The sequence below is a fragment of the Podarcis melisellensis genome (genome assembly GCF_964234715.1).
Source record: "Podarcis melisellensis genome assembly, chromosome: 5".
NCBI lineage: Eukaryota > Metazoa > Chordata > Lepidosauria > Squamata > Lacertidae > Podarcis > Podarcis melisellensis.
The window spans coordinates 15,687,922-15,715,556 of record NC_138537.1 but is presented as its reverse complement, the minus strand read 5'-3'; the positions used below and the strand labels follow the sequence as shown (position 1 = coordinate 15,715,556).

General features: G+C 42.8%; 2 protein-coding genes and 1 pseudogene across 10 annotated transcripts in view; 2 read left to right on the top strand and 1 right to left on the bottom strand.

Moving 5' to 3' along the window:
- The window catches only part of PHC3 (polyhomeotic homolog 3), a 52,927-nt gene extending 25,870 nt beyond the window's left edge, over positions 1 to 27,057 (bottom strand). For 2 of the 8 annotated variants that reach the window (XM_081910867.1, XM_081910871.1), the window contains exons 1-6: positions 26,864 to 27,013; positions 23,218 to 23,368; positions 22,539 to 22,697; positions 21,407 to 21,484; positions 20,315 to 20,473; positions 17,454 to 17,552 (exon numbers count right to left, since the gene is read on the bottom strand). In XM_081910867.1, coding sequence (XP_081766993.1) covers positions 17,454 to 17,552; positions 20,315 to 20,473; positions 21,407 to 21,484; positions 22,539 to 22,697; positions 23,218 to 23,346 — 624 coding nt within the window. In that variant the 5' untranslated portion in view covers positions 23,347 to 23,368; positions 26,864 to 27,013. The other 6 variants (XM_081910868.1, XM_081910869.1, XM_081910870.1 and 3 more) reach the window with 6 other exon arrangements.
- On the top strand, positions 1,888 to 4,686 carry LOC309369761 (A-kinase anchor protein 4-like). Its single transcript, XM_081911005.1, has one exon. The coding sequence runs from the start codon at positions 2,031 to 2,033 to the stop codon at positions 4,077 to 4,079; it is 2,049 nt and encodes a 682-aa protein (XP_081767131.1). The 5' UTR covers positions 1,888 to 2,030; the 3' UTR covers positions 4,080 to 4,686.
- Positions 11,973 to 14,651, top strand: LOC309369733 (A-kinase anchor protein 4 pseudogene; annotated as a pseudogene). Its single transcript has one exon. The product of its transcript is annotated as an A-kinase anchor protein 4 pseudogene (transcript).
- Positions 27,058 to 27,635: the final 578 nt, after the last annotated feature.

Below are 27,635 nucleotides of genomic sequence, written 5' to 3'. Positions count from 1 at the left end.
GTTTTGAATACTTTTCGGAAGCTGAATGTCTGAAGCAGCTTCCATTTGAGTCCAGGAAGCTCCTGCTACCAATTGGAAGCTGTGCCTCGGTTGTCAAACATTTCAGAAACCAAACGGATTACCTTCGACAGCAGAGGTTTGACTGTATACAGTATGAACACAAAATCTACTGATGATGTACTGAAGGTCTGCAAAAAATTGGAAAAATCATAGATGCACAATGGAAACAAAGATACTATACTGATGCTGAATATCTTTGCTGTGAACTTATAGCAATAGCTCAAAGACTTCCAAAGTCTATGCTGCCACAAGGAGTACTTCTTTTCATACTGAAACAAAAACTCCTGGATAATGTACCTAATGTTACTGACACTGCAAGTGTCAGTGGCAAGTGGCAAATGCAGTTTCTCAAAGCTCAAACTTATAAAAACTTACATATGCTCAATCATGTTGCAAAAGAGACTAGCTGGCTTGAGAACTATAACAATTGAACATGCCCAAGCATCAGCACTTGACCTGAAGGAATTGGTGGCAAAATTAGTAAAGGAAAAGGGACTCAAAGCAAGATACCGATGTGCATGAAATTGAAATTTATGAGACTTACATCTTAATATCATAATTCACAAGATTATTATTCAAAATGATTTGGCTAAAACATTTGCTATTTGAGAAACATAATCAAATATGGATGTATTACATATTCTTTCAATTTAAGATAAATTTAGCAGTTTCAAGTTTGTGCTTTTCATTTGTTCTGCAAGACATCTGTTTCTGAAAACTGAAGTTAGCATTTTTTTGAGGTAGTTAGCCTTGCCTAGGGTACAAAATAGCCTGGCACTCGCACTGCCTATATGTTACTTCCAAGTAGTAGCTTAAAAATAGCAGAACTACCCTGCTCTTTCCTAGAAGGCATAGCCTAAAACAGGCTTCCTCAAACTCGGCCCTCCAGATGTTTTTGGCCTACAACTCCCATGATCCCTAGCTAGCAGGACCAAGAGTCAGGAATGATAGGAATTGTAGTATCAAAACATCTGGAAGGCCGAATTTGAGGAAGCTTGGCCTAAAAGATGAAATATTCCTTCTCTCCAGGAAGGACAAAAACTCCCCACCTTCATCTTGAAGAGGAATGAACTTTTTGCTGTTTGCTCTGTTACATATTGAGATGGATGATTTTTCTTTTATTTTCTTCTGTTCATTTCTCTGTCTGTCTTTTACACAAAACAGTGTCTATGACTAGGTTCCTGACCCTAATATGGTCAAAGTCACAGTCTCACTTTTAAGAAATAATAATACATTGGGGTATTTAAAAACTACAGAGGACAATGAACAATGACAAGAAAACTATAAATGAAAATATGAAGACAAGCACTCAAAGGTAACATGCCACAGTAAGACTGAAGCTAGTGGTAGAAAAAAGAGGCAGCAGAAAAGCAAGCAGATCAAAAAATTGAGAGGATAGGGTTATTGATGTGGCAACAGTTCTTTGTGAGGTCACTGGAAGCCTTGAGGCCAAAGATCCTACATGAGAAAAGATTGCCCTTAAGCTCTTAATTCTCATACACGCTCAAATATGGGGCACACTGAGCTAATGCAAATGCAATATATTTATTTGTACAAAAACAAAAGCTTATATTGGAACAGTTGGCTGCCTGCTTCCTTGCTTGTGTTCTGAAAAGGGGGATTACTTAGGAAGCAAACCAATACACGCCCTTATTTTTCAACCTGACTACTAAAATCAATACTTTAATCTTTTGGGTATGCTTTTAGTACAGGTTAATAGGGGGAAAATACAGAACAATCTTATGTTAAGCAGGGCCAAGGCATCACTGGTTGGTGGATGATATCCATGCTTTATGATGTCACTGCTGTCATAGAAACCATGTGTGCACACAAATGAAAATGCCATCAGCCAGTACAAGAGCATGGAAAGCTGAGAGAGGAGGCAACATCTTGAGTGGGGCAGGGTCAGCGAAAACCGAAACAAGAACGCTCCACAACCTGGGGCACAATTCAGATTCTGGGCACATAGTATGGAACAGGAGTTTGACTGGCTACAGAGTCAGTCAGCCCTTTGCAAAGTAGACCTCTACAGTCCCGACGAGTCAAGAAACCAAGACCGCAAAGTTATCTGTTTCGTTGATGTTGGCAACCTCAAAGTAACAGACAAACACAAACACAACAGAGGATTATCTGGTGCCGCTGACCCTTGTCTTGACCTTCGTAATCTTGAAGAAAAGGAAGTAATTGTAATAAAGGACAACGAGAACGATCCCCATTCTAATACCGAAGGCGCTGTCTGCCTTTTCAAGCAAGGCTCTTCTGAAGAACTCAACGTTGTTAGCTGGCTCAGCAACGACCTTCAGAAATACGCAGTTGGATTCCAGCATGCACTAACCCCCTCAGGCCCTCGTAAATCTGCTTACAATTCACCTGCGCTTGAGAAGATGTCCCAGACCAGTGATACTTCCTTCCGGGGCAATGGTTGCCCAAGAGGAGGAGATGATCTTTCCTATTATGTTAACAAACTCTGTTCTTTAGTGGTTCAAATGGCACAGAAGGAAATGAAGGATAAATTTGACAGTAGTAAATGCATTCGGCAATCCATCAATCCCCGCGGATCAAACAGCAGCGCAGACTATGGCAAGCTGTCCCCCAAATCATCTCACGATGACCCCAGAAAAGCTTCTGTCTTTTATGGAGAGATGTGCAATCAGAACGGCTACAGGAATGGTCAGGGAGCAGACAGACAAATGTTGGAAAGGAAACAGTCGTGTCCTGGACAGGATGATGGCTCTGTAAGCAAAGGGTTGATGGTATATGCAAACCAGGTTGCTTCAGATATGATGTTCTCATTCATGAAGACAATGAAAGTCCAAAAAGGCAAGCATCCACCACCAGCTTGCGTGGTGTTAAAGAAGGTGCTTTTGAAACACACCAGGGATGTCATATCTGACTTAATTGACTCCACTATGAAAAATCTACACAACGTCACAGGAGTGCTCATGACAGACTCTGACTTTGTCAATACAGTAAAGAAGAACCTTTTCAATGCCGGAACCCAAAAGTCAACTGAGATTCTGGAAGCAATGGTGAAACGTTTATTCAAAGCACTGTCAGGAGACGATAAAAAGCAATGCCTAGCTTTTACAGCACTAAAAGCAGGTACACACACAGACTCCAGAACTCAAGGATTGCAGTTTGCATCACTTAAAGGTGAAATGCAGGGCAGAGGAGGAAATGGACAAATGAGGCCCCATCCCGGTGGAAGCAAAGGTGCAGACAAGCACTGTTCAATGGATGTGTACGCTAAAGACCTTATTGTAACAGCGTTAATGTTAATACAGCAACACCTCTTAGAAAAAAACAAAGATCAAGCACCCACCCGCGAGACAACTACCACATCGTTTTGCTGTTCCCATGACAGAAGCGGTGGGTCCAAATATGGTTCAAGGCCAGGCGGGGGCAGACAGGAAAGCCTGGAATCCCAAAAATGTGATATCTCAAGTATTCTCTTGTCCATCATCCAGAAAGTACTAAGAGAAGCTGGTGTTGCAGATGAGTGTCCCCCTGACAGAGGCTATAAGCAGCCTTCCTTTGCCGAGTGCAGACCACAGAGGGCCTCATCAAAATCATATGGGGGGCCTGATATGAATGACAACATGGAACAGATAAACAAGCAGTTTATTGACCAACTGGTGGAATCGGTGATGAAGCTGTGCATGCTGATGGCTAAAGGTGGCGATGACGGAAAATGTAACGGAATGCCATTGGGTGTGGGCTCTGAGGTGATTGTGAATAACCAGAACTGCAACAACAGTACACAAAACAAAGAACTGCAAGCTGTGCTCCAGTGGTTAGTTGCTTCGCAATTCAATGTGCCAAACCTGACATTCATGAACGATCAAGATGGAGAATTGGCAAGGCTTCCTCAGCTGGCTGACAAAGCAGCCAAGAAGGGCTACAGCGTAGGCGACATTGTTCAGGAGGTAATGAGGTATTATGAAAAACAACAGGTGGATGCCATGTCGGGACAAATGCCTCGGTGTGGACTAGTCGACTGGCTGCTTGCTAACTTGTAAGAACTAACTCTTCCCTCTCATGTTACTCTCGTGAGCCCAGTCCAGGCGCCGAAACCACTCTTTGCTGGCGCAACTGAAACCACCAATACAGCCCCACTGCAAGCAACAGTGCACTGAACTGAACTGGGGTAGCTGGGCAAGCTCATCAATAAAAAAGAATAAAAAAAACGTGAGAGGGGAGACAGGCTGTTTATTGATCACTTCAAACAAATAACCAGGTCCTAATTAGCTGCAACATTATACATAATCCAAGGAGCCCAGAAACAGCATTAAAAAAAATAAATCAAAATGCAGGATGTGTTCAAGGCCTTTCTACTACTCCTGTAGGCTGCTAATGAAAATTAGTGATAAGGCACAGAAATGTGGGGGAAAGAAGGGAGAGGGAGTCGAAGTTTCCGGTCACAGTAGATGAGAAAGTATCAGTTGTGGCAACCGCCTCAACGCGTTACAAATCAGAATGTGGTAAAATTTAAAAGCTTATATTCACTTCTGCTTTGTGACATCCACTTTGTGCTTTGTACATTCCACCCTCATCTACCTACTGATGTAAAGAAGTATTCTGTCTCCAAAAGGGAGTGCTCCAGAAAATAAATGTTAGGACAATGCATTTACGTTGTGTTCACTTCCAGGCCAGTTTATTTTAAAGGAATCTCCGTGCTTCTCCTTTGCTGCTGCCCATAACTTTAATAGGGAAGTAGAATGCAATTAACAAACTACTGGGGGCAACCTCTGGCAATATAAGTCAGTTGCCTCTTACATGGTTGCATCCAGGATGTCTGTAACCAAAGACAGACACACGCTAAGCTGTATACTGCTGAGGTGGAATCATAGAATATCAAGTATTGGTAGATCTTGCTGACCAATTCAGGGTCTCATAAATTAATGTATCTGAAATCAGGAATACTCCCCCCCCCCGCAAATGCACACAACCCCATGACAGAAAGTTCACGACAATGGGATGAATAGGAGGTCCTCATCTTGAGCATCACGTTATATAGCTAGCTTCGGTCAGTCACCTGGCTAGACCCTTGTTGCAGTTCGAATGGTCCATCTTTTTTTGCATGTCCTTTCTAAATGACTATCCTGCAATTTTGAGTGTGGTGAGTATTGTTTTAATGCCTTAGTCTCAGCAAGGTAATTTTGGTGTTACTTCTAGCTTAACAAAGTTTAGGATTTTAGACAAGTAACAATAAAAGTAGACCTGCGTCTTCTTTCTACATAATGAAGGACAAAGATGTACCAGTTGCAAGGACTGGTTTTGTGATTACACGAAAAATAAGTGTTTTACTTTCTGTAATTTAAGCTCTACCCATTCTGAATTGGTGGATCTCTACAAGGGTATGTCACAACACATGGCAGAAAAATAAAAAAGTCCCTGTCACTTGATTATGGAAAGATGAAGAACGTAAGATTGCACCATAAAATGCTTAAGAAATTTTCACCGTTAAAAAACCCCCAAGTATCTTCTTGAGTCTGCATTTAATAATGTTAAAAGAAAATGCAGATCTTTCTGTTATAAAATATAATCCTACATGCACACGCATTATCTTTTAGGACGAACAGTAAGAATAACTTGCAACTACTTTCTCTCTTGGGGCCCAGGCCTCCATCCAAGAACTCTCTCTGCACATTGCTTTTGACCTTACCAGCCCCACATCAAGTACAGTAGTTGTGCATGGTAGAGGATTTTTCTGTTTACACAATCCCTCCTCCTCGAGATATCTCTCACTGCACAGGGTGCCAAAAGGCTTATCAAACCTGGAACCACCCCTTACCAGAACCAAGGAAAAAAGTTCTTTTAAACTATATGATGTGAAGACCAATTATTTGCTGCTACAAAACTGATGGAAGCAAACATGAGGTGAAGAGCAGTAATAATCAGCACATGGTAAGGAACTGGAGAAATGTTAGGCAATGCTTTGTACTATATTGCAAGAGACACTACATAGAGCATGCAAGTAGAGGCAATATAGTAATCTTATACAGGCTGCTGATATCCTTGAAAGAGTTCTGTTTGCAAATTCAGCACTACACACATTGCCAGCTTGCCCTTAGCCAGCCTGCTGATATGTGAATGATTTCAATATAATTAGCAGCATAAATTCATTAAAAATACTATGTTTCACACACACTTCCCAAACCTCATCAAGCTCACTGAAAGCTTGCTAGAATTAAAAGGTTTACAGTGTTTTGGGAACTGCATCTTCTTAGACTCTGGTAGACCTCCTCAAAGCAAGCCTGAGGGGTGACCCTCATAAAAGAAAACATAGTCTCAAGGCTAATGTTTTCAAAATGTGGGGCAAGTCTCACTGGGGGAGAAGGATGGGACACCTGGAGGGTAAACAAAGTTTCAAGAGGAGACTGGTATACAAGTGTTTATGCTAGAAGTCTCCAAGCCAAGATGGGTCAACTGGAGCGCTTGGACTTAGGGAATGGCATTGATATAGTGAACATCACAATTACCTGGTGGAATGGAGAAAACCAGTGGGACATGGTTATCTTTGGATATAAATGCTACAGGAAGGACAGATAAGGGCAGACCAGAGGTGGTGTCACTCTGCACCTCAAAGACAGCACTGAATCCAGCAAGCTAGAAATCTCAAAATGGGCAGACTCCACCACAGAATCATTGTGGGTGGCGATACTGGGTCCCCAAAATAATTTAGTACTGGGGATGTGCTCTCAAAATGCTCAACGAGACCTTGAGATGATGAATGAAATCAAGGAAGTATCTAAAAGAGGAGACATTGCAATAATGTATAGAATGTCTACATATGTGTACCAGTCATGACAAAGAGGTAATATTTCTAGATGCCCTAAATGACATCTAGGTGTTGGAATTGACCGGGGGTGTGTGACCTTGGACTTAATATTGAGTGGCACCCAGGACCTGGTAAGCGTTGTTAAGCGAACTGGAAGCAGTGCCTATAGTGCTCTTAAATCTACATGCAAACGGTCAGTTGCTTAGAAGGCTCATCTTTTGTTCTTGTGACCTTTAGTAAGGTAATGTGTACCTCCCTTAACAGCTGAAATGTGGGTATTGTTGCCACTGGTGTCTCCAAGTAAGTTTGACCTAGTACAAACCAATTCTGTGGGGCATGGTCAGTCACTTTTGGAGTGTGTGGTGAGAATGGACTGGGGAAGCTGATCAGACACAATTAAGATCACATATGCCACTGCTTGGTGATCGTTCGCATGTGTGGGGTAGTACATTTTTCAGCCAGTGTGTTCACTTGCATCACCATCAGTTAAGAGGCTCAGTAACCATGGATGGGCCTGGTCAGATGTTACTTCACACATATGTATCCATAGGACCACTCCACTTGGAGGATTTTCCTGTGGTTGAATCAGACCTATAAGTTACCCAGGAGGAAAAATGAAAAGAAGGGAGGATGCTTGCTGAGCCAGATACACAAAGAAACTAGAATGTGTGCTCCTTCTTGCAGTGCAACTCTGTAACTCATTCCTCAGATTAGCTTCCGTACCCAAGGACTGGAAAACTGTCAATGCAACACTAGGTTGTGTTTTTTTAAGCAATCAAGGCAGATGGGTAGGAATCCAAGAAATTAGACCAGCTAGTTTAACATGTGTTCCAGGAAAAGTAATGGAATGCACTTAAAGATAAAAACACTAAGCATATAGAAGAACAAGTCTTGCTGAAGAAGAATCAGCATAGCTTCCACAAAGGAAAGTTATGTCTAATTTTTCGAAGTTCTTTGTGAGTGTCACTTAGTCCAATAGTATCAATAAGCAGCAGACATTTGGAACTTTTGACTTTCAAGGAGCTTGATACAGTCCTTCATGAAAGACCCCCTAAGTAAGCCTAGAAATCACTGGATAAGAGGAGATGCCCTCTTATGGACCAGTAACTGGGTAAGCAAGAAGCAGAAAGTAGGAATAAATAGATAGTTCTCTTGTGGAGGCATGTGGAAAGTAAGATTCTGGTGCTTTTTAACCTATTCATAAATGATCTGGAGTTAGGAGTGAGCAGTGAGGTGGCCAATTTTGCTGATGACATAAAACTGGTAAAATAAAAAGAGGGCTGTGAGGAGCTCCAAAAGAATATTTCCAAACTAGCCGAGTTGGCATTAAAACGGCAAATATTGTTCAATGTAAGCAAGCATAAAATGATACACAATAGGGTAAAAAATCCTAAATTCACATATTTACTAAATAAACTGGAGGTGACTGACCAGAAAAGAGAACTTGGGGTTGTAGTGCATAGGTTGGTGCAAATGTTGTCCAATTGTGCAGCAGCTGTGAAAAAGGTGAATTGCATGCTTGGTACCATTCAGAAAGATAGTAAAAATAAAACGGTCAGTATCATAATATCACATCTAAGATGCAACTGCACTTGGGATACAGTTCTGTATTAAAAATAATATTGCAGAGTTGGGGCATAGAAAACTGCCTTCTACTGAATCAGACCATTGGTCCATCTAGCTCAATACTGTCTACTCTGACTGGCAGCTGCTCTCCAGGGTTTCAGGCAAGGGGCATTTCCAACCCTCCATGGAGATGCTGGGGATTGAAACTGGAGCAAAAAAATTACACACAATGTGGAGAAAATGAATAGAGGTTTTCCCATCCTCTCACAACGCAAGAAATCATGATTATCCAATCAAGTTGAATACTGGGAAATTCAGGAAGTACTTCTTCACGTAGCAAACAGTTAAACTATGGAATCTGCTGCCACCAACTATAGTGATGGGTCCCAACTTGGATAGCTTTAAAATGCAGTTAGGCAAATTCATGGATAAGGCTATCAATGGCTACTAGCCATGATGACTGTATCTCCAGTACACTAGTTCCTGAGGAACACAGGGGTGCAGAGTGCTGTTGGCACTTTCCAAAGCATCTAGTTGAAAACTCATAAATGTTCTTCTCCACGGAAATCTTTAGTAAAAGGCGAAAGATTTATATGATCTGAAGAGAAACCAAATTATCTGGCTAATTTACAAATACCTAAGTACAGACACTCCTTTACCCTGGCCAGATTCAACGTTCTGCCCTCTGCCCTGCTGCTAGGCAGATATGAGGGCAAACCATATGAGTCACGTGTTTGCCCATGTGGCTCATCGGAAGTGGAAACAAGTCTGCATGTATTGCTGCACTGTAGTTACTACGAGGATTTACGCCTGACCTTTATTGCCCCAGTTCTACAAAAGCTTAAAAATGAACCAGAACTCCAACGTATGAGAGCCTTGGTAGAAGATAAGGTTCCTGAAATTACGATCAACGTTGCCAAATTCTGTGTAGCCGCTATTAGGCGTAGGAAACAAGAGCTTTCCAATGTCAATATGCAGGTGAAGGCAAATACTTAATTTTATTTATGCTGTCTAATTTTAAATTGCTGTTATGGCCTAATCTGTATTGAAATTGTCCTTTGTCCTTTGTTTTTTCCGGTGTTATGCTTCGCTGACTAGCTGTACGAGTTAATCTGGTCTGTGACCGTTTAATAAAATTTGATTTGATTTGAAGCATCTAGTTGGCCACTATGAGAACAGGATGCTGGACTAAATGGGCCCTTAATGTGAACCAGAATGGCTCTTACGTTTTATAAACCTTCAGAGTGGATGTAGCATGGGACCTATTACATGATACTTGAGCTACCAGCATTGTTTGGCTTGCATCAAAGTCGATCTGGGCTGGTCCATTTAACAGATTCCCAAATTCATCAGACAGGTGTGTAAGAGGGATGCTGAGCCCTACTGTATGGCTTGATTCTTCTACTCAGGAGGAGCTCCATGAAGTCATTACTATGACTTCAGTTCAAAGTGTCTGAATTTTTTTCACCATTGAAGGCTGCAATCCTATACCCCTACCCAGGATGAAGTGCCACAGAATTTGTTGCTAATGCCACAGCTCCCTTCTTGCCGTTCTCTCTTTGTCCAATCTGACCACCTCCCAGAATGCTGACATGGTATTCAGCGGTGGAGCTAACTGCTCGGGCACCCGGAGCAGCGCACATGCCGTGCACCTGGGGGCGGCGCGATCCGCCCAAGGGGGCAGTGCAATTGCGATGTGGTGGTGCAAACCATATTGTGGTGTGGCAGTGTGATTCTCCCAGCAGGGGTCCGATTGCGGTGCAGTGGTGTGATCTGCCCAGGGTGGATTTTGTCATCCCCGTCTGGGATGACACCTGGGGCGACCGCCCCTGCCACCCCCTTCCTATGCCCCTGATGTAGAAATTACAACTCCTCCTAATTCATGTTAATGCTCACTCACCCATAGTGAGCAGGAGGCAGGCAACAATAGCAGTAGTATGAGAAGGCACAGGCCTCAGCGAAATGTCCAGTGATGCCAACCAAAGGTTATAACCCTGCTCATCAACCAGAGATCTAATGATATTCTGGGTTTCATATGTGTATGTGAGATCATGACCTAAATCCTGAGAACATGCCTTTTAAGCAGCAGCGGCGGAAGCCTCTCAGGCACCTGGGGCGGCGCGCCCAGGGGCAGCGTGAACTGCCCATAGGGGTGGGGCGCTCTGAGGGACGGGGTGTGCCACAGGGCCTCATCTGCCCTACAGCTGGGGGGGGAGGCAGCGGGTGGACAGTGCAGCGTCTGCGGCCGGTGCCCACTGGGTGGTGCTCAGGGGGTGGGGTGGCGATCTGCCCTGGGGGCATTTGCCACCCCCCTCAGAGATGATACCCAATGCCCCTGCTTTTAAGTGTGTGGGTTCCTGGATCTAGGAATTCGGTAGATCATGTAATGTAGACAGGGTTGCACTCCATCTGAAGGAACAACGCTCCAGGATCCAGCAGTGGCAGCGGAGGCACAAGTGGTTTTCACCACTAGGAGTGTCTGCTGTCAGTTTTGGCTTGTGTATGAGTTACAGCTATTCTTGGACAAAGGATAGCATGGCAACAGAGACCCATGCATTGGTAACCTCAAAGTTGGGTTACTTTAGCACACTGTAGCACTGCAGGGAGCTGACTTCAGGAAGCAGGCCCGCGGCAGACAAATCCTGTCTTACAAAGATGTCTGCAAATGAGACGTGAAGGCTAGCATTGTTAACTCTGCCGCACAGGAATCCTATGCAGATGACTGCAGGGCCTGAAGACAATCAGGTCACGTATCCACAGAAGTGCCCAGAGGAGGAAGGACTGCTGGGAGGAGTGCAGAGGGAAGAAGAACCATGGTGCATTTGCAGCAGCACAACAAGACATCTTTATCTGCCCCAGCTGCAACAAAACATGTCTCTTCCATATTAATCTCTACAGCCACAGCAGACGCTTCCAACAGTTTGACTTCATCCTGAAAGGCACACTCCTTCATTGTCTCTTGAGACAGACAGATGACAACCAAGTGCCTCAAGTATTTTGAAGTTGTGACACTTCCTTTGTGGCTATGTTTAGAAACCTATTATGATTAAATCACTGTGGAAGCTTTACTTAAGGTCTGCATAGATTATTTTTTATAGTAAAATAAATGTAGAAAATAACCATTCTTAATTTTCCATTACAGTGGTACCTCTGGTTGCGAACGGGATCGGTTCCAGAGGCCTGTTCGCAACATGAAAAGAGCGCAACCTGAAGCGCCATATCTGCGCAGGTGTGTGGTGCGATTTGGCGCTTGTGCGCATGCGCAAGTGGCAAAACCTGGAAGTAACCCTTTCCGGTACTTCTGGGTTGCGGCGGGACGAAACCGGAAAGAACATAACATGAAGCAAATGTAACATGAGGTATGACTGTATTAGGTTTGAAAATGCACCATTAATTTCCCCCTACACACAACAAATTTCTCATAGACCATGTAGGATAGATAAGGAGAAAAGTTGGGCAACAATATCTTGTTAAATAACTGAAATCAGACCACTGGTGGGTGGCAGTGCTGCTTCTTTGTGATGTCATTGCTGCCATAGAAACCATGTGTGCACACAAGTGAAAATGACATCTGGCAGCAGAAGAGCATGGAAAGTTGAGAGAGGAGGCAACATCTTCAGTCTGGCAGGGTCACCAAAGCAGCTGAGCTGAGAAAGAACACCCACTACGGTCCTAGGTGCAATTCCAGTTGTAAACTTCAAAGGATGTCTCAAGAAGTTGACTGGTTACACAGCCAAGCAGGCGTGTGTAAGGTAGACCTCTACAATCCTGATGGAGGGAAGGACCAGGAGCGAAAAGTTATCTGTTTTGTTGATGTCTCCAGCCTGAACATAAAAAACACAGACGATACAGGCAAAGATGCTGCTGGCCAGTCTAAAGGCAATGAAACTGCCACAGGACTTGATCTGGGGAAAATGCAGGACAAAGAGGTAATTGTAATAAAGGATAGTGAGACACCAGAACAGTCTAAGACTGAAGGAGCAGTCTGTCTGTTCAAACAAGGTTCAACTGAAGAACTGAATGTTGTGTCCTGGCTCTTTGACGACCTGCAGAAATATGCATGTGGATTCCAACATGCACTGACCCCTTCTACTGCCCCTCGTCAACAAAAGCCATCAGCGGCTGACAAGATGTCCCAGAACAACAACAACACAGCTTTCAAATCTGCTGAAGGTCAGAAAGGACCTGCAGATGAAGTAGCAAGCACTGTTCAAAAGTTGTGCTCCTTGGTTATGCAAATGGCAAGTAAAGAGATCTCTGAAAATCTGGAAGATGCTGCCAATAAATGTATACGCCAGGCAATTTATGCCACCAAAGATGGGAAAGCCCTCAATCCTGGTTCTGTAAGTAAAGTTGCATCCAAGATGGTGAACGAGGTGATGGAAAATGCCCAGGATCCTGGTGTTAAATCATCTCAGGAACAGGTTACGGGCAAGAAGGAAGAGGGTAAAGGAAGTCCCAAGAAAACCTCTCTCTTTTATGGTGAGGTATGCTCCAACCAAAGTGAATCCATGCCAGAATGTGATGACGGAAAGCCAACGTCACATGCTCATTTGATACATCCAAGGAAACAGTCAGGTCGCAATGACTGCGGTTCTTTTAACAAAGGGCTAATGGTTTATGCAAATAAAAATGCTAAGGATATGACATTCTCATTTGTGAATGCCACAAAGATTCACAAGAGTAGGCAACCACTTCCAGCTTGTGTGATTTTGAAAAGAGTGTTTCTCAAACACACAAAGGATGTCATATCAGACTTAATTGACTCTACTATGAAAAATCTACATAATGTCACTGGGGTCCTCATGACAGACTCTGACTTTGTTACCACAGTGAAGAAGAATCTCTTCAATGCAGGGACCCAGAAGTCAACGGAGATTTTAGAAGCAATGGTACTAAGAATGTACAACGCTTTGATGTCGGAAACTAAGGAGAAAGGGCATAGTCTTGTATACTCTTTATTGAAGACAGGATGTTCGTTAGATCCTAATGCTCCAAATATGCATTTCGCATCTTTGAAAGGTGGATTACACACGAGGGAGAAAGTCAAGCAAGATCCAGCTCAGTCTGCAGCTCAGAAAGTAGGCGAGACAATAATTAAGGATGGAATCAGCATGCTGCGATCAAAAACAGGATGCAAAGGTCCAGACAGGGGATGCCATGACAAGAGACCAGAAAAAAGTAGCTCCACAACTGAGTTTCTAGCAAAAGACCTCATTTTGACAGCTTTAATGTTGATACAGCAGCACCTGCTAACTCAATACAAGGACCCATGTCATGACTCAAACACATCTTCATTTGGGTTCTGTGAAAAGGGAGGCAAACATGGTTCCAAATCTCATGGTTGCAAGGGTGATCCACAACAGCAAGATTACCAGAGGGGAGAAATACAAAGTGCTCTCCTATCAATCATCCAGAAGGTCCTTCAAGAGGCTGGTTTCAACGTGGATGAGTGCGAAATAAGCACCAAGAATTGCAAACCAAGCTCATATGATGATAGGTCTAGCAGAAAATCCTCAACCAAACACTGCAATCCAGAAATGGATTCTGAAAACATGGACCAAATAAACAAGAAATTCATTGATCAGCTGATGGAATCTGTGATGAAGCTGTGTATGTACATGACTAAAAGCCCTGATTTTGTTGTTGAAGATTACTCTGATGATCAAGCTACATACTTTACCGCAAGAAACAAAGGTGTATCAAGTCCAGATTCGATGGCATCCCAGAAACCTCCACAACCTACTAATATTGGAAAGCCACTTGTGCCCGCTGGTTCTGAGGTGATAGTAAACAACCAGTGTGCCAATACCAGCTCACAGAACAAAGAGCTCCAGGCTATCCTCCAATGGATGGCGGCCTCTCACTTCCAAGTGCCCAATCTCACATTCATGAATGAGAATGATGAGGAACTGAAGAAGCTTCCTCAACTGGCTGACAAAGCAGCCAAGAAGGGTGCGAGTGTGGGGGATATTTTGCAGGAGGTAATGAAGTATTTCGAAAAACAACAGGTTGATGCCGCTGTGGGAAACATGCCTCGTGGCGGACTTCTTGACTGGTTGCTTGCTAATCTGTAGACAAGTGCCAACACCTCCCTCTCATTAATTCCACCCAGCGAAGTGCCATCTTAATTACCAGATGGAATAACAATACAGCTCATTTTCCATAGACAACAGTTCATCAAATTCCACAGGCTGTCACACTAGCTGGGCAAAATCATCAATAAAAAAAATACAAATGTCAACTGTCATTGATTTGTTTATTAATTCATATGTAGATACTATTTATGAGATGGAAAGACGATACGAAAGCTAGAGGTTGTTTTACTGGAGATTGTTACCAGTGTAGTCGATAGACCATTTGGGTGGTTTTGCCTTTTGACATCTGTTTTTTACTATTAGGGAGATTCTTTCTGGATTCAAGACTGATCACAGATTCTTTCCCTCTTCTTTCCCTTCCCCTTCGACAGACGTCGCAAAGCATTTAAAGTTAGGTGAAAAGTTTTACGTTGCTAAACAGTACTCCTTGTACTGTTTCCACTTTCTGTCAAGCAAAACCCATGAAGTTTAATAGTTTTGTTAGTAAGATGAAGAAAATTGGTTGGGTTTTGATTTAGCAGTGTTCAGTTTCTCCAACTACACTATCCATAATTTCACATTGGTATTGACTAGTTAAGCAAAGACAGGAAGGTAAATATTTTGATCCACAAAAAGATCACTGATTTATATATTCTGAATCTGCAAAGCTTCTCCCACACCCCTGATATTTCTAAAGATGTAGCTTTTTGTAAAACTGGCAGTCACTCACAGGCTACAAAAGCCCTATTTTCAAAAGCTATTGTAACTGATTCTGCTGAACCTACAACCTTGCTTATATAAACATGGAAGAAAAAGAGGCATTTTAACTGCAAGAATGATCAGACGACTCAGGACTTACATTCAGGACTTACAGTAAAATGTAAACTTGACATCTGTCTTTGGAATGGGATTCACCAAGGCTGCGTATCGTGTGAGATTTCTACACATAACAGTATCTGATGCAGATGCCTTCATGCTGCTATTACCCAAACTCTGCACATTCCACTCCCAATGTCTCTGCCACTGCTCCCAAGTCTGAATGTGCAACCTTGTTAGACTACACATTTGTTTCATTGCCCTTTTAACACCACTCTGATCTGCTCAAAGGGAAATTAGAGAAGGTGTAGAAATAATACTTTACTGATTGCACCCGGTTCTTTTTATACTAAAGTACAGTATTTCTGTTGATGGATTTTTTTTCATATTTCTTCACACACAAACACACATATATATATATACATACATATACGATGGTACCTCTGATTACGGATTTAATTCATTTCGGGGTGCCATGCACACCCTAAAAAATCCGTAACTAGAGGCACTGCTGCTGTGCACGCGTGCAGAGCACTTCTGCACATGCGGCGAAATCCGGAAGTATACACTTTTGGGTTTGCCGCAGTCATAATCCGAAGATTCCGTAACCTGGAGGTTACGCAACACGAGTTACCACTGTATACATACACAGTGCTTTTTTTCTAAAAAAAATGTTTAGGGGTACTTTCATTTTGACTCAAAAAAATGACCATTCTATAGTTCAAATCGGGGGAAGTGAATACAGTAAATGGACAAAAGTGCAAAGATTCATAAAATGTTTAGGGGTATACGTACCCCTGCATCCCACCAGAAAAAAACACTGTATATGTGAGTGTGTGTGACATGAGGCCCATTAACTCATGGCTGTATCCAACTAGGCTATATTCAGAGCAAACCCATTGCAATTAATGGACCTAAGTTAGCCATCTACATTATTTTCAGTGGGTCTACTCTAAGTAGGATCAGCATTAACTGTGACCCTCAGTTTCAAGTAAGTGTGTTTAGGATCATCGTTTATGCAGAAATAAATTCAGTTATCAATTTGAGCCGACATACGGAATTGCCATGTTAAAAGCTTATAAAACTTTATTATTCTTCATAGTGAATGCTTTATTTCTTTCAAAGGCTCTTTGGCATTAATATGCACTGATTAAGTCTGATCTTGTACATCAAATCTGGGAGCAAAGGGCTTCATCATTACTGCAATATTATTTAGCCATTAGGATTAAAGTCATTCTACATTGTCATCTTAAAAAAGCATCTACATCTGCCTCTTTGGGGAAATGTATCAAAATGTACCAACCTACAGTACAACTTTTTTCTAACAGGTTAAAGAGGGTAAGAGGTCATTGAAATTTAAGCGACACATGTTTTAGATACATGCTTCTTGGGATCAAGAATATGTTACTGCTAACATAGACTGGCCATGTAATATGGCAAAATACTAATGTCGCTGTAGCAGTTCAAAGTTTTAAGGTAAAGATATAGATAACAGTTGAATGAGTGGCCCTATAGTGGCTGTGGTTCAACAGTCATCTTGCTCTGTGAGGAGGAGAAAGATGGAACACCCTGGAGAATTGCCATCATCCAGCTCTCAGTGTTTCAGCTGGGGAGACCTCTCCCACTCCCAACTACCACTACAGTGGTACCTCGGGTTAAGTACTTAAATCGTTCTGGAGGTCCGTACTTAACCTGAAACTGTTCTTAACCTGAAGCACCACTTTAGCTAATGGGGCCTCCTGCTGCCGCCGCGCCGCTGCTGCACGGTTTCTGTTCTCATCCTGAAGCAAAGTTCTTAACCTGAGGTACTATTTCTGGGTTAGCAGAGTCTGTAACCTGAAGCGTATGTAACCCGAGGTACCACTGTACAGAGAAACTCAAGAAGCACCTTGCCCTGAAGGTAAATGGGATCTAGCATTCACAGGTTTCTACACCCCCCCTACCCCATAGCTTGTCTTTGCTGTTGTTGTTTTTAAATTTTATTTATCTTACAGTTTTAATACTTTTATATAAACCCCTTTGCGAGGTCCGCTTGAAAAGCAGCATATAAATAATGCAGCATTAGATACAAAGAGTAGAACAGCATGCCAACCACTCACAATGGATCTGGAAATGGATACACACACACGCTCACACAACCCACGTGAGCTCACCTGAGTAGCTGCAGACTGACAGGGAAACGAAGAGGAGGACGACACAACAGGAATGTCAGACTGGACAGCCGCCACAGTGGTAGCAGGTGTAAAAATCAGCTGTGGAAGGTAGCAAAAAAGAAAATTGAGACACACACTGTACCATGAATACACACAAACAAACAAAAGCTTAGATAGAAAATTCTCTCAGTTGTTTTTTTTTTTAAAGCTGCAAAGATTTGCTGCAGTATTCCAGAATAATGCAGCTTTCTAGCCTTTTACCAAGTAGCTCAGCCACAGGAGGGGTAAAGCAGAGAACAGCACCAGGACTGCAGGGAGTGGAAAGGAAGAGTTTTAACCCTTCCGACTCACCTGCGATGCTCCTGATGAAAATCCCTCCTTCCTCAGAAGCTGCTCTTTGCATCGGAACACAGAGAGGAAAGGGAGGCAAACAACTGATTTGCTCACACTCTCCAAAATGAGGGAGAAATGCAGAACCAGCAGATCCCCGCATTAATTTATTTATGTGGAGTTGCAAAGTGATATCCAATTCCAAGGAGAGGCAGAGAGGCCAGTGAGATCACAAAGCCTTTTCAAGGGATGGCACATTAGGAATCAGCAGGCTTGACTGGGAATGGAAGAAGCACATGCAACAAGTCCACAAAAGCCATGACCAGAGGATGACAGAAGGAACTGTAAACCGGGCCATTGGAGCTGCTTCTCCAGATACATCTGAGACATGACTGGTGAGGAGCTGCAGCCAACATCTCTAAAATCCCACAGGTGAAAAAACACAAACTCGGGGATGTCTACAGCAAGAGATGGTGTGCTCCCTTCAGAAATATTCCCCACTATCCTAAGTCTAGCAAGAAAAGTAGCATAGTTATTTTAATTACAGGCCTGAACCAGATAATCCTCTAACAAAACAAGCAAACAAAAAACAAAACACTTGCTGACCCCACAGATCATCTTTGCCAACTCTTTGTTCCTTCAAATGAATTATTCTAGTCATGCCCCACAACAAACTGGATCAGAGAGATTGATTTAACAAAAACAGAACAGCGTATTTCCCCCCGTTAATGCTTAAAATCATTCTCAAAGAGAATCATCATCATCAGAAATCAAAAAGTCTCAACAGCACAAACTTTTTTTTAAACAGTTCTTTGCCAATGATTTTACACATCATTTTCAAAGGTTTCCAATTCATACTCATAGAAGTCTTTCACTCATAAGCAACCGGGTTTAAAGATAAGCAATCATGGAACTAGCCCTGGTGGATGAACATCCTGGCCTGATGCTACTTAAGAAACAGCTTACTCCATTTAGTATCTAAGAAAAAGTTATACAGAGGAAGTGGATCAGGGGTATTCATGCCCACGCAACAGTATGATATCACACAATGTGGAGGGCTAGGCAAAAGTTCTTCCCTTAATATACTCCAACTGTTCTATGGCACTTTCTTCTATATAGAACAGGGGTGCAGAACATATGGCCCAGCACAAGCCCCAATATGGCACATGAGGCTATTTCCCCAAGCCATTTCCATCTGCCACACAGCTCACATCACGTGTGGAATCAAGTGTGGGGTAAGCAGCAACATAGCTGCAAAGGAACAAACGAGATCCCCAATTTTTCCTTGACAAGCGGGGCTTGCTGTCTTAACTATGGATTTGCTTAACCATCGTTTGTTGGGTTACCCTACACCAGATGTTCACCAAGCTACAGAGGAAGAGCAGCTAAAAAAACAAAACTGCTGGCAAGGCTAAGTGACTCTCACTTGTGTCCGTCCTGAAAACGCCCTACTATAAACACCAGAGCACATATACTTTGCAAGCAGAGGGAGTAATTTAAAAGGCCCATTCTTCTACTTTAAGAATATCTAAGAACATAAGAAGAGCATCCTGGATGAAGCCAATGACTCATCTAGTCCAGCTTTTCACAGAGGCCAACCAGACGCCTGTGAGAAACCCACTAGAAGGATTCAAGCACAAGGACACTCTCCCCTCCTGCTGTTTCCAGCTACTAGTACTGGTTCCAGCACTGCTGGCTCCAACTGTGGCAGCAGAGAATAGCCATCTTAGCTAGTAACCACTGATTGCCCTCTCCCTCCATGAATTTGTCGAATCCTCTTTTACGTTCGAGGTCATCACTGCCTACCTGTGGGAGCGAGTTCTACAGTTTAACTATGTGTCACATGAACAAGTATTTTCTTTTATCTCTCCTGAACCTTCCAACACTAAGCTTCATTGGATGTCCATGAATTCTAGTATCTGAAGAAGTCTGCATGCACATGAAAGCTCATACCAATAACAAACTTAGTTGGTCTCTAAGGTGCTACTGGAAGGAATTTTTTAATTTTGTTTCGACTACGGCAGACCAACCGACCTGTAACATGAATTCTAGTGTTAGGGGAAGAGGGAAGGGTAAAATTCTGTATCCACTTTCTCTGCACCATGAATAATTTTATAAACTCAATCATGTCACCTCTCACTTGTCTTTTCTCTAAACTTAAATATCCCAACACTGCAACCTTTCTTCATAGGGGAGTTGCTTCCCCCACTTGATCATTTTGGCTGCCCTTTTCTGAACCTTTTCTAACTCTACAATATCCTTTTTGAGGAAATGCATGCAGGGCTGTTATGTCAAAACCACCAATTATCCAGTACCCACAGAAATGTTCTTGAGATTTCAGCAGGATTCTGCTCCTTTGTGGCCTAGTGATATTTAAACAAGATGCAATTACAAAACTTAACTGCTAAATTACAGTCACTGTTGGAAACTCAGAAGGGATAAGGAACCATTAGCCACGAAACAGAAAAGAACAACTAAGCCTTAGCAACCATTCAAAAAATAATAATAAAATATAAACTAGCAAGACTTACCATTTGGGCTCGGAGGTACATCTGAGCCTGGCTTGCAGTCAGAGTAGGAGAGGTGCTCCCCAGAAGCATGGTCTGTTGGGTAAGACTGCTGCTACTACTGTTGGAGGTCTGTGAACGGCTTATTAGCTGCGCGGGTGTAGGAGAAGGAGAAAGATTAATCTATGGAAGCAAAAATATTGTTTTATTAACTACCTTCATTCCACAATTTCAAAAGAGCCCCACAGAAAACAGCGGAACTTGCTTCCAAGTAAACATGCCCAGGGTTGCCAGGCAATATATTAGACTTGCAGTTGTACTCTGAGCCACAGAATCTAGGTTTGTAAAAAAAATTATGTCATCTGTCAAAGTTGCATCCTTAAGCACCTGTTTGTTCATCAGGAAGATCTTTGCGCAAAGCAATAAATTTTTAACTATTGCTAACACGTTAAGAAAAATATTTAAGTTTAAATATGTAACTTAAACAGCCACCAATTCTGATACAGCAGATCTTGCATTTGTCTTATGATATACTTGATCATAAGGAGGTGTTTCATTTTTATACTCGAGTTTAAAATTATGATTGCAATAAAATGTTCAGCCACATTGCAGAAGATCTGCCTTCTTAGATTTGCCATTTTACTTTTTCCAAATTGCAATTAAAATGTCCAGAATAAGGCTTAATTTAGCCCACACTAAACTCAGCGTTTTATTAGTAACTGATGTTATCCACCTGTAAAAGTCATGGACACTTATGCTCAAACATTATCATTGATTAAGCCTCTAATTGGTATTCTGCAAAAATTCCTGTTTTAAGAGATCTGGCAAAATCCACACAAGTACAATCCATGAACATTAAGTTATTCTTGCAAAACACAATGTCAGGGGTTCACCATAGAGCTTCTTCAATGGCAAATTTATATTTATGTGTCTGTTATTGTTTTTCAAACTATTAACGCTCTGAGATTCCATTGCGGACAATTTTTAAAATTGAAGCTTCTGCTCCTCCAGCTATTTGCATGTAAATGTGATCACACAGCTACATTCCTAACTTTCCGAGAACCCACATGGTAACTTAAGCTGGGTCAAAAGAAAGCACTTTGTTTCGCTACTTACCGATGTCTCCGACATACTTGACTGCTGAGTGACACTGCCATTGGGGGATGCGCACTGCCTCCCACCTGACAGGTTTGCCTAAATAGCAAGCACATCTGTCAAATGTGTCATTTACACTGCAATAAAAAGTATTTAAATAATGTTGAATATGATAAATTGAACATCTAGGCTCAATGGCATTTGCTAGGCAGTCCAATGCCCACATGAAACCCACAATGGTTTTCTCTGTGGCCCGCAGTCTCGTTAACCCTGCGGCCAACTCTCTACTTTTTAAGAGGCTGCCAAGTACCGGATCTGTTATTTTCACTGTGCTGTCTAGAGACCCCAATAAAAGGTTTAGTTTGATGATGGGGCAGGTCCTATTTAAAAGTCACACAAATTTAAAAGAGGATCTAGTTGTTGTTATTAGATCAAATTTCAAGAGCATGAGACGCTTAATTTCAGGGTTGTAGGCTCGAGCCGCAGGTCGGGCAAAAGATTCCTGCACTGCAAGGGTTTGCACTAGATGATCCTCGTGGCCTCTTCCAATTACACAATTTGATGACTCTTACAATTTTGTGAAGGGCTGCGCCCCATGGCAGCCATTTTGTGGGAGGAGCAACAACACTTCCAAATGCTCACAAAGGCCCAGAAAGGTTAGAGACCCATGATTCATGGGAATGCCACAACCAAGAATGTGATATAAGGCTAAAACTGGCACGTTAAATATACATCTCTGATTAAAAACTGACCAGTCACATAGTTAAAATGATTTGGCAAATATTGATTTGATTATTTTGAAGTAGCTGCTGAACTAGCTCAGTCTTCTGTTCCAGATACCCTCTTTACAACATAAAATTGCAAAGTTGAAAAGTCTTTTTAGAAACATATCCCCTTGGACACAACAACACGGTATTGGTTGGCGGTATGATGATCTAGAAGGAGAGAACACTGTCCCTTTTCCCTGGCTGACCCTCATCCTGCCAGGTAAAATTGTGAACTGAAGCTTTCGCTGATGATTAAAAAAACCTGGGGTAAAAAGAAAATCTGTCAAAAACTGTCATTAAGACGAAAGCAGTATTCTGATAAGGCATTTTGTGGCACTTTAAGCTTAATTCCCAGATGGTTGCTGTATTTTCTGTTTCAATCTCACCTGTGGGACACTGGCCAGGCTCTGGAACTGGGTGCTACTTAAATGCTGTTGTTGCAAAGCAGCTGTTTGTAACATGAGATGCTGCTGCTGAGCTGCATACATCTGCTGAAGATACTGCGCTGCTGAGCTTGGCGGACGATGCAAGGCCTGCTGAATAACCTGTGGATTTTAAAGTAACATCATCACTGGGACAGAAATAGAAAACGTGCTGATGATAGCACATTAAACCATTCAAGAACCTGTGGCTGGTCAGATATACAGGATGCATTTAAAATTAACATATATCAACTCAACAGTGACCAGTAATACACTACAACTGCTATAAATTACTTTATGGATGTTACCGAAAAAGCAGATTTCTTCTCCCACAAAAGGACTTCCCCTCCTTCACTCCCTGCCCCCCCCCACACTTTGAAAGAGGCTTAGTTGACTGTCAGCTTCTAGAAGCCCCTTTCAAAGCACCATCTCATGGACCACATTGAAAGGGACTCTGCAAGTGTGGGGCAAAACCATCATCTGAGGTCTCGCCCACCTGTCGAATCTGCAACAGGTTGGAGAAATAAAGATCTGGATTTCCAGCCAGATCCAGTTCCTCACCAGATATACAGAAATTACCATTGCTTGTCGGTGCTTTTGAATCATCCGTATTTTTTTATTATTATTGTCAACTACAAAATACCTGCACAGCATGTCGATCTGCACCACTATAGACAGATATCTGAGGTGGCTGAGTACGGGAAGGGGAGGATGTGGTGGTGATAGTGGTTGTGCATGTAGAACATGTTGTTGTGCTCGGTTCATTCTCCATAGCTGTGAAATTATTCTTCCACCTGGTAAGGAAAAACAAAAGAAGAACCAACAGCTCAAGGTAAGCAACATCCTAGTGTTTGGAAACCAGAGAGGAACATAGAAGCTGCTGTGATTCGAATAAGAATGTGTGCTGGGCATTGCCCTGGGAAATGCAAGTTCAAACCGTGGGTCATCCAAGAATGCAAGTTACAATCGCTCACTTGCAGCTCTTCATTTGCAGAACAGGAAAATGGCTTGCCTCAAAAGACTGCTGTGGCTATTACTTCAGGAAGGAAATCACACCCCTTTGAAGACTGAGAGAGGGTGTTACCAGAGTAAGCTATTCAAACTAGTAATTACTGAGTAAGTTTATTTCAGAGTCATAATATTAAAGAAACCAAGTGAAGTTGCCTTATTAATTTGCACTGTACACCCAAAAAGTAACAAATAAAGAACTATTCCAGTTCTTCTGAGCCTAGACTACCTCAAAACCTTTTTTAAAAAAAATCCAGAAGGGATTTGCACTTGATTGGGAATTCTAGATTCTCACCATGGTTCCAATTTCTGAAGATGGAGCATTTAAGAGCATTTTATTTGACCAAATTCATGCCTGCTGTCTTAAGAAATGCCTTTATGGAGCTCCGATATGAAGTGATGCTCACAGCAGTCTTGGATAGCCACTACAATAAGGTTGTTAATCTGCCCTTCATATCGGGATCCAAGATATCAATTCCTGAAACCTTACTATGGCAGAAATGGTTTGCTTTCTTTTGTATGACGCTAACAGATCTGTGACACATAAAGAGGCGCTTTCTGCTCTGGCTGACAGAAAGATTGGAAAAAGAGAGGTAGACAATATTGCAATAAGTTGCACTGGAGATTCAGAGGTGTAATGGAAGTTAAACTTAGTATGAGCTAGCAGATGATACTTAAGAATTCTTACTCCCTTTCTTTAAATCACTGATGCACTGCTGTTGTATGCTGTATGTTATGATTTGCAGTTTGGCAAACTATAATGAAATTGTTATGCTCTTTGGTTAATGCAATACACTCTTTGATATGGATTGACCTTTTAAAAATCATATTGCCTTAGAGGGGGAAATATGATAAAGCAGATACTGCTATTAACTTGCATATGCTGGATGAATCACCCCACTGTAGTGCTGGATTTAGAGGAGACACTTAAATTTCTCCTTTCAGTCTAGCACTATGATGGGGATGAGTGTGTGTGTGTGTGTGTGTGTGTGTGTGAGAGAGAGAGAGAGAGAGAGAGAGAGAGTGTAGTGTGCCGTGAAATGGACAGTACTGTGTACTTGCATATATGGTGAATGCTGTTAGTGCTGTATGTGTGGCAAGTATGTCTGTGTGCTGCATGAGTGCAAGAGTGCCTTTGGTGCTGGCACACCTGTGCAATACACCATGTGAAAGAATATAGATCATTTAACACATAACTCAGCGAGTAACTCAGATACACCTCAGAATGTACACTCAACCAGGAGCTCCAGTTAATCCAAGCTGACAGATGTGCCTGTATCATACGTGTATTCTAAACTACCTGTCTGATGTATCCACGCTACAGATTTAAGTATATACTTGAAAAGTAAGAGGTATAACACAAGCAGCAACCCTAACTGTTCATAAAAGGATACCAAGCAGCACGAGCCAATCACTTTGATGGGACCTGCTGGCTAGCATAGTCTATTAAATATAGCTGAAAATTCCGATTTCCAATTTATAAATTCCGACTCTGTCTAGAAAACACAATTTTCCAGTTTGCACCTCTTTGGTATCTTATACTTATCTAAGTCCTGTATACAGAAAAACAGAAAACTACAGAATTCCTACACTTTTATTAACATTTCAAATTTTATACTACTAAGCCAAGAAAGCTGTTTCTTACTAGTTATAAACATATACATTATATATTACTCTCTACACACCAGCAACTACCAGTCTGCTCATTTTTTAAAAAAACCTATACATTATCTTCTTGCATTAAGCATTAGCATATATGGAAACACTGGTCCAAGGTTGTTTATAAATTTGTCCTTCTTCCCAAGGAGCTCAGAAAGGTGTTCATCTCAGGACTGCCCTTTGAGGAAGGATGGGCAATACACTGTGGCCTTTTGAACCTGGGTTTTGTGCATTTGTTTTTCCAGAGACTCTATAACCAAAGGTTGTAACTGAGTGAATGAGGCTAAACAAGCTGATGCTGAATCCAGATTAAGATGGAAGTGATGCTTCTGGGTAAACTTACTGCTCTAAAAAGGGATGTGTTATGCCTGTGATAGATGGACTGGTAATCTCTCCAACCGACTAGAGGGGTACCTTTGGATCAGGACACAAAAGTGTATTATCAGGCTCTGACTTGTTTTCAGAGCACTGTTCCACAATTTTGTTTTATGCGGGTTAGGGCTGAAGCTGACTCAGAAGCTACAGTTGGCTCAGGAGGTCTGTAGCATACCTTTTGATAAATATGGGAATGCAAGACATATTGTATACAAGATGAAAACATCACCTTCAAAGAGTGGGACCATTTTTTCTGCAATTGTCTCAAGGCTGTAGAATGGTCTCCCTAACAAAGTCAAAAGCCGCTCTCTTCTCATTCTGAAGGGGTTGAAAAACTTGCATCCTAGTGGAATTTGGTTGCTGCTTGTTTGTACACAGCAATAATTATGTTTAATGGTGAATTAAACTTTTTGATGCATATTTGTTTTATTATTTTCCAAATACGGTTTTATCTTATTTAACTTAACATTTGGATAGCACTTTCAAGTGTTCAAAGCACTCCACGTGCATAATTAAGTGCTAACCCATGCAAAAAAACCCCCAAACGCTGCCAGTATTATTATACCCCCACATAGCAGGTGGGGTGGCCCAGATAAGAGCGGCTTCCCTAAGGCCACCTACTGCGAGTTCATGGAAAAGGCAAGAGTCAACTTAAGAGACTTCCTGTTTCGTAGCTCCGTCACGACACCAGCACCTCCCGCGTGTCGCTTGGGATGATTGGGGGTGGGACCTGAATAATTTAAATAAATAAAAACGCACAGCCTGCAGAAACACAGAGCTGGAAGGCACCCCAATACCTAGTCCAACCTCCTGCAATGCAAGAATATTTCCCCCAAAGTGGGACCCGAACCCAAAACCCTGATGTTCTACCGACTGAGCTATTCCAACAGCGGCAGCTTTTCCCCAGAGCAAGAGGGGCCGAGCTTGGTGCAAATCCGCACCTGTTGGATTTCCACCTGCCAAGAGTTTTTCATCCATTTTGCAGAGGGAGAAGCCTCTCTGCTCTAACCACTAACACACGCCGCAGGAAAATGCGTAGACACGGATAGATATACAGAAGGATGGATATAGAACTGAAGGGAGCACCAGCTTCCAGCCAGTCAGCAGGGCCCAGCCTCCCGCTCCCCTCCCGTCCTTAGGCTGGGCCAGGGCACTCCAGGGGTCGTCCAGTCGAGGCAGCCCTCGGTCTTGGCTGCCAGCGCCAGGAGAAACCGGTGTCTGGGCCCAGGACCTTCCCCATTCCCTACCTGACAAAGCCCAAGGGGAGGCTGCGGCCTCCACCCGCGGGCCCCGGAGCCAGCAGTCGCCGCGCAGCAGCAGCAGCAGCCCCTCAGCAGGCCTCTCCTTTCCCCGCGCACAGCGCCGCCCGCCCGCGAGAAGACGCGCCCGCTTGGCGTACAGACCCTTCACACCGCTTCCGCCATGTTCTTGCCTCCCTCACAGGGAGGTACCGCGCATGCGCCCCTCGGCCGGGAGGCCGGACTCGGCTCGCGCCAAAAGGTCGCGGCGTAGGAATGGGGTGCGCGAGGGTTCTTGCGGCGCCGTTTCGGCCGTCGCTTTTGAAGCGCGACCCTCTTTGTGTAGACATATGCTGGTATACAGTTGTGTAAGGCGGCGGTGCGGGTTGCGGGGAGGCAAAAGCATTCGGAGGTGTGTTTTTTTGTTTAGCTTAGGGAAAGGGATGTCTAACAGCGAACGCTGTACATGTCTACTCGGAGGTATGTCCTATTGATTTCAGGTAAGCGGGTGCAGGGTTGCAGTGTGCAAGGGGAAGTGGTAGAGGCTTTTAAAAACTAGTATGAGGTTGTGGACTGAGGAGGAGAAGAGGAGGAGGAGTTTGGATTTTATATCCTGCTTTATCACTACCCGAAGGAGTCTCAAAGCGGCTAACATTCTCCTTTCCCTTCCTCCCCCACAACAAACACTCTGTGAGGTGAGTGGGGCTGAGAGACTCCAGAGAAGTGTGACTGGCCCAAGGTCACCCAGCAGCTGCATGTGGAGGAGCGGAGATGCCAACCT

Coding starts and splice junctions, on each gene's coding strand:
- LOC309369761 (XM_081911005.1), top strand. CDS start 2,031: ATGGAACAGGAGTTTGACTGGCTACAGAGTCAGTCAGCCCTTTGCAAA.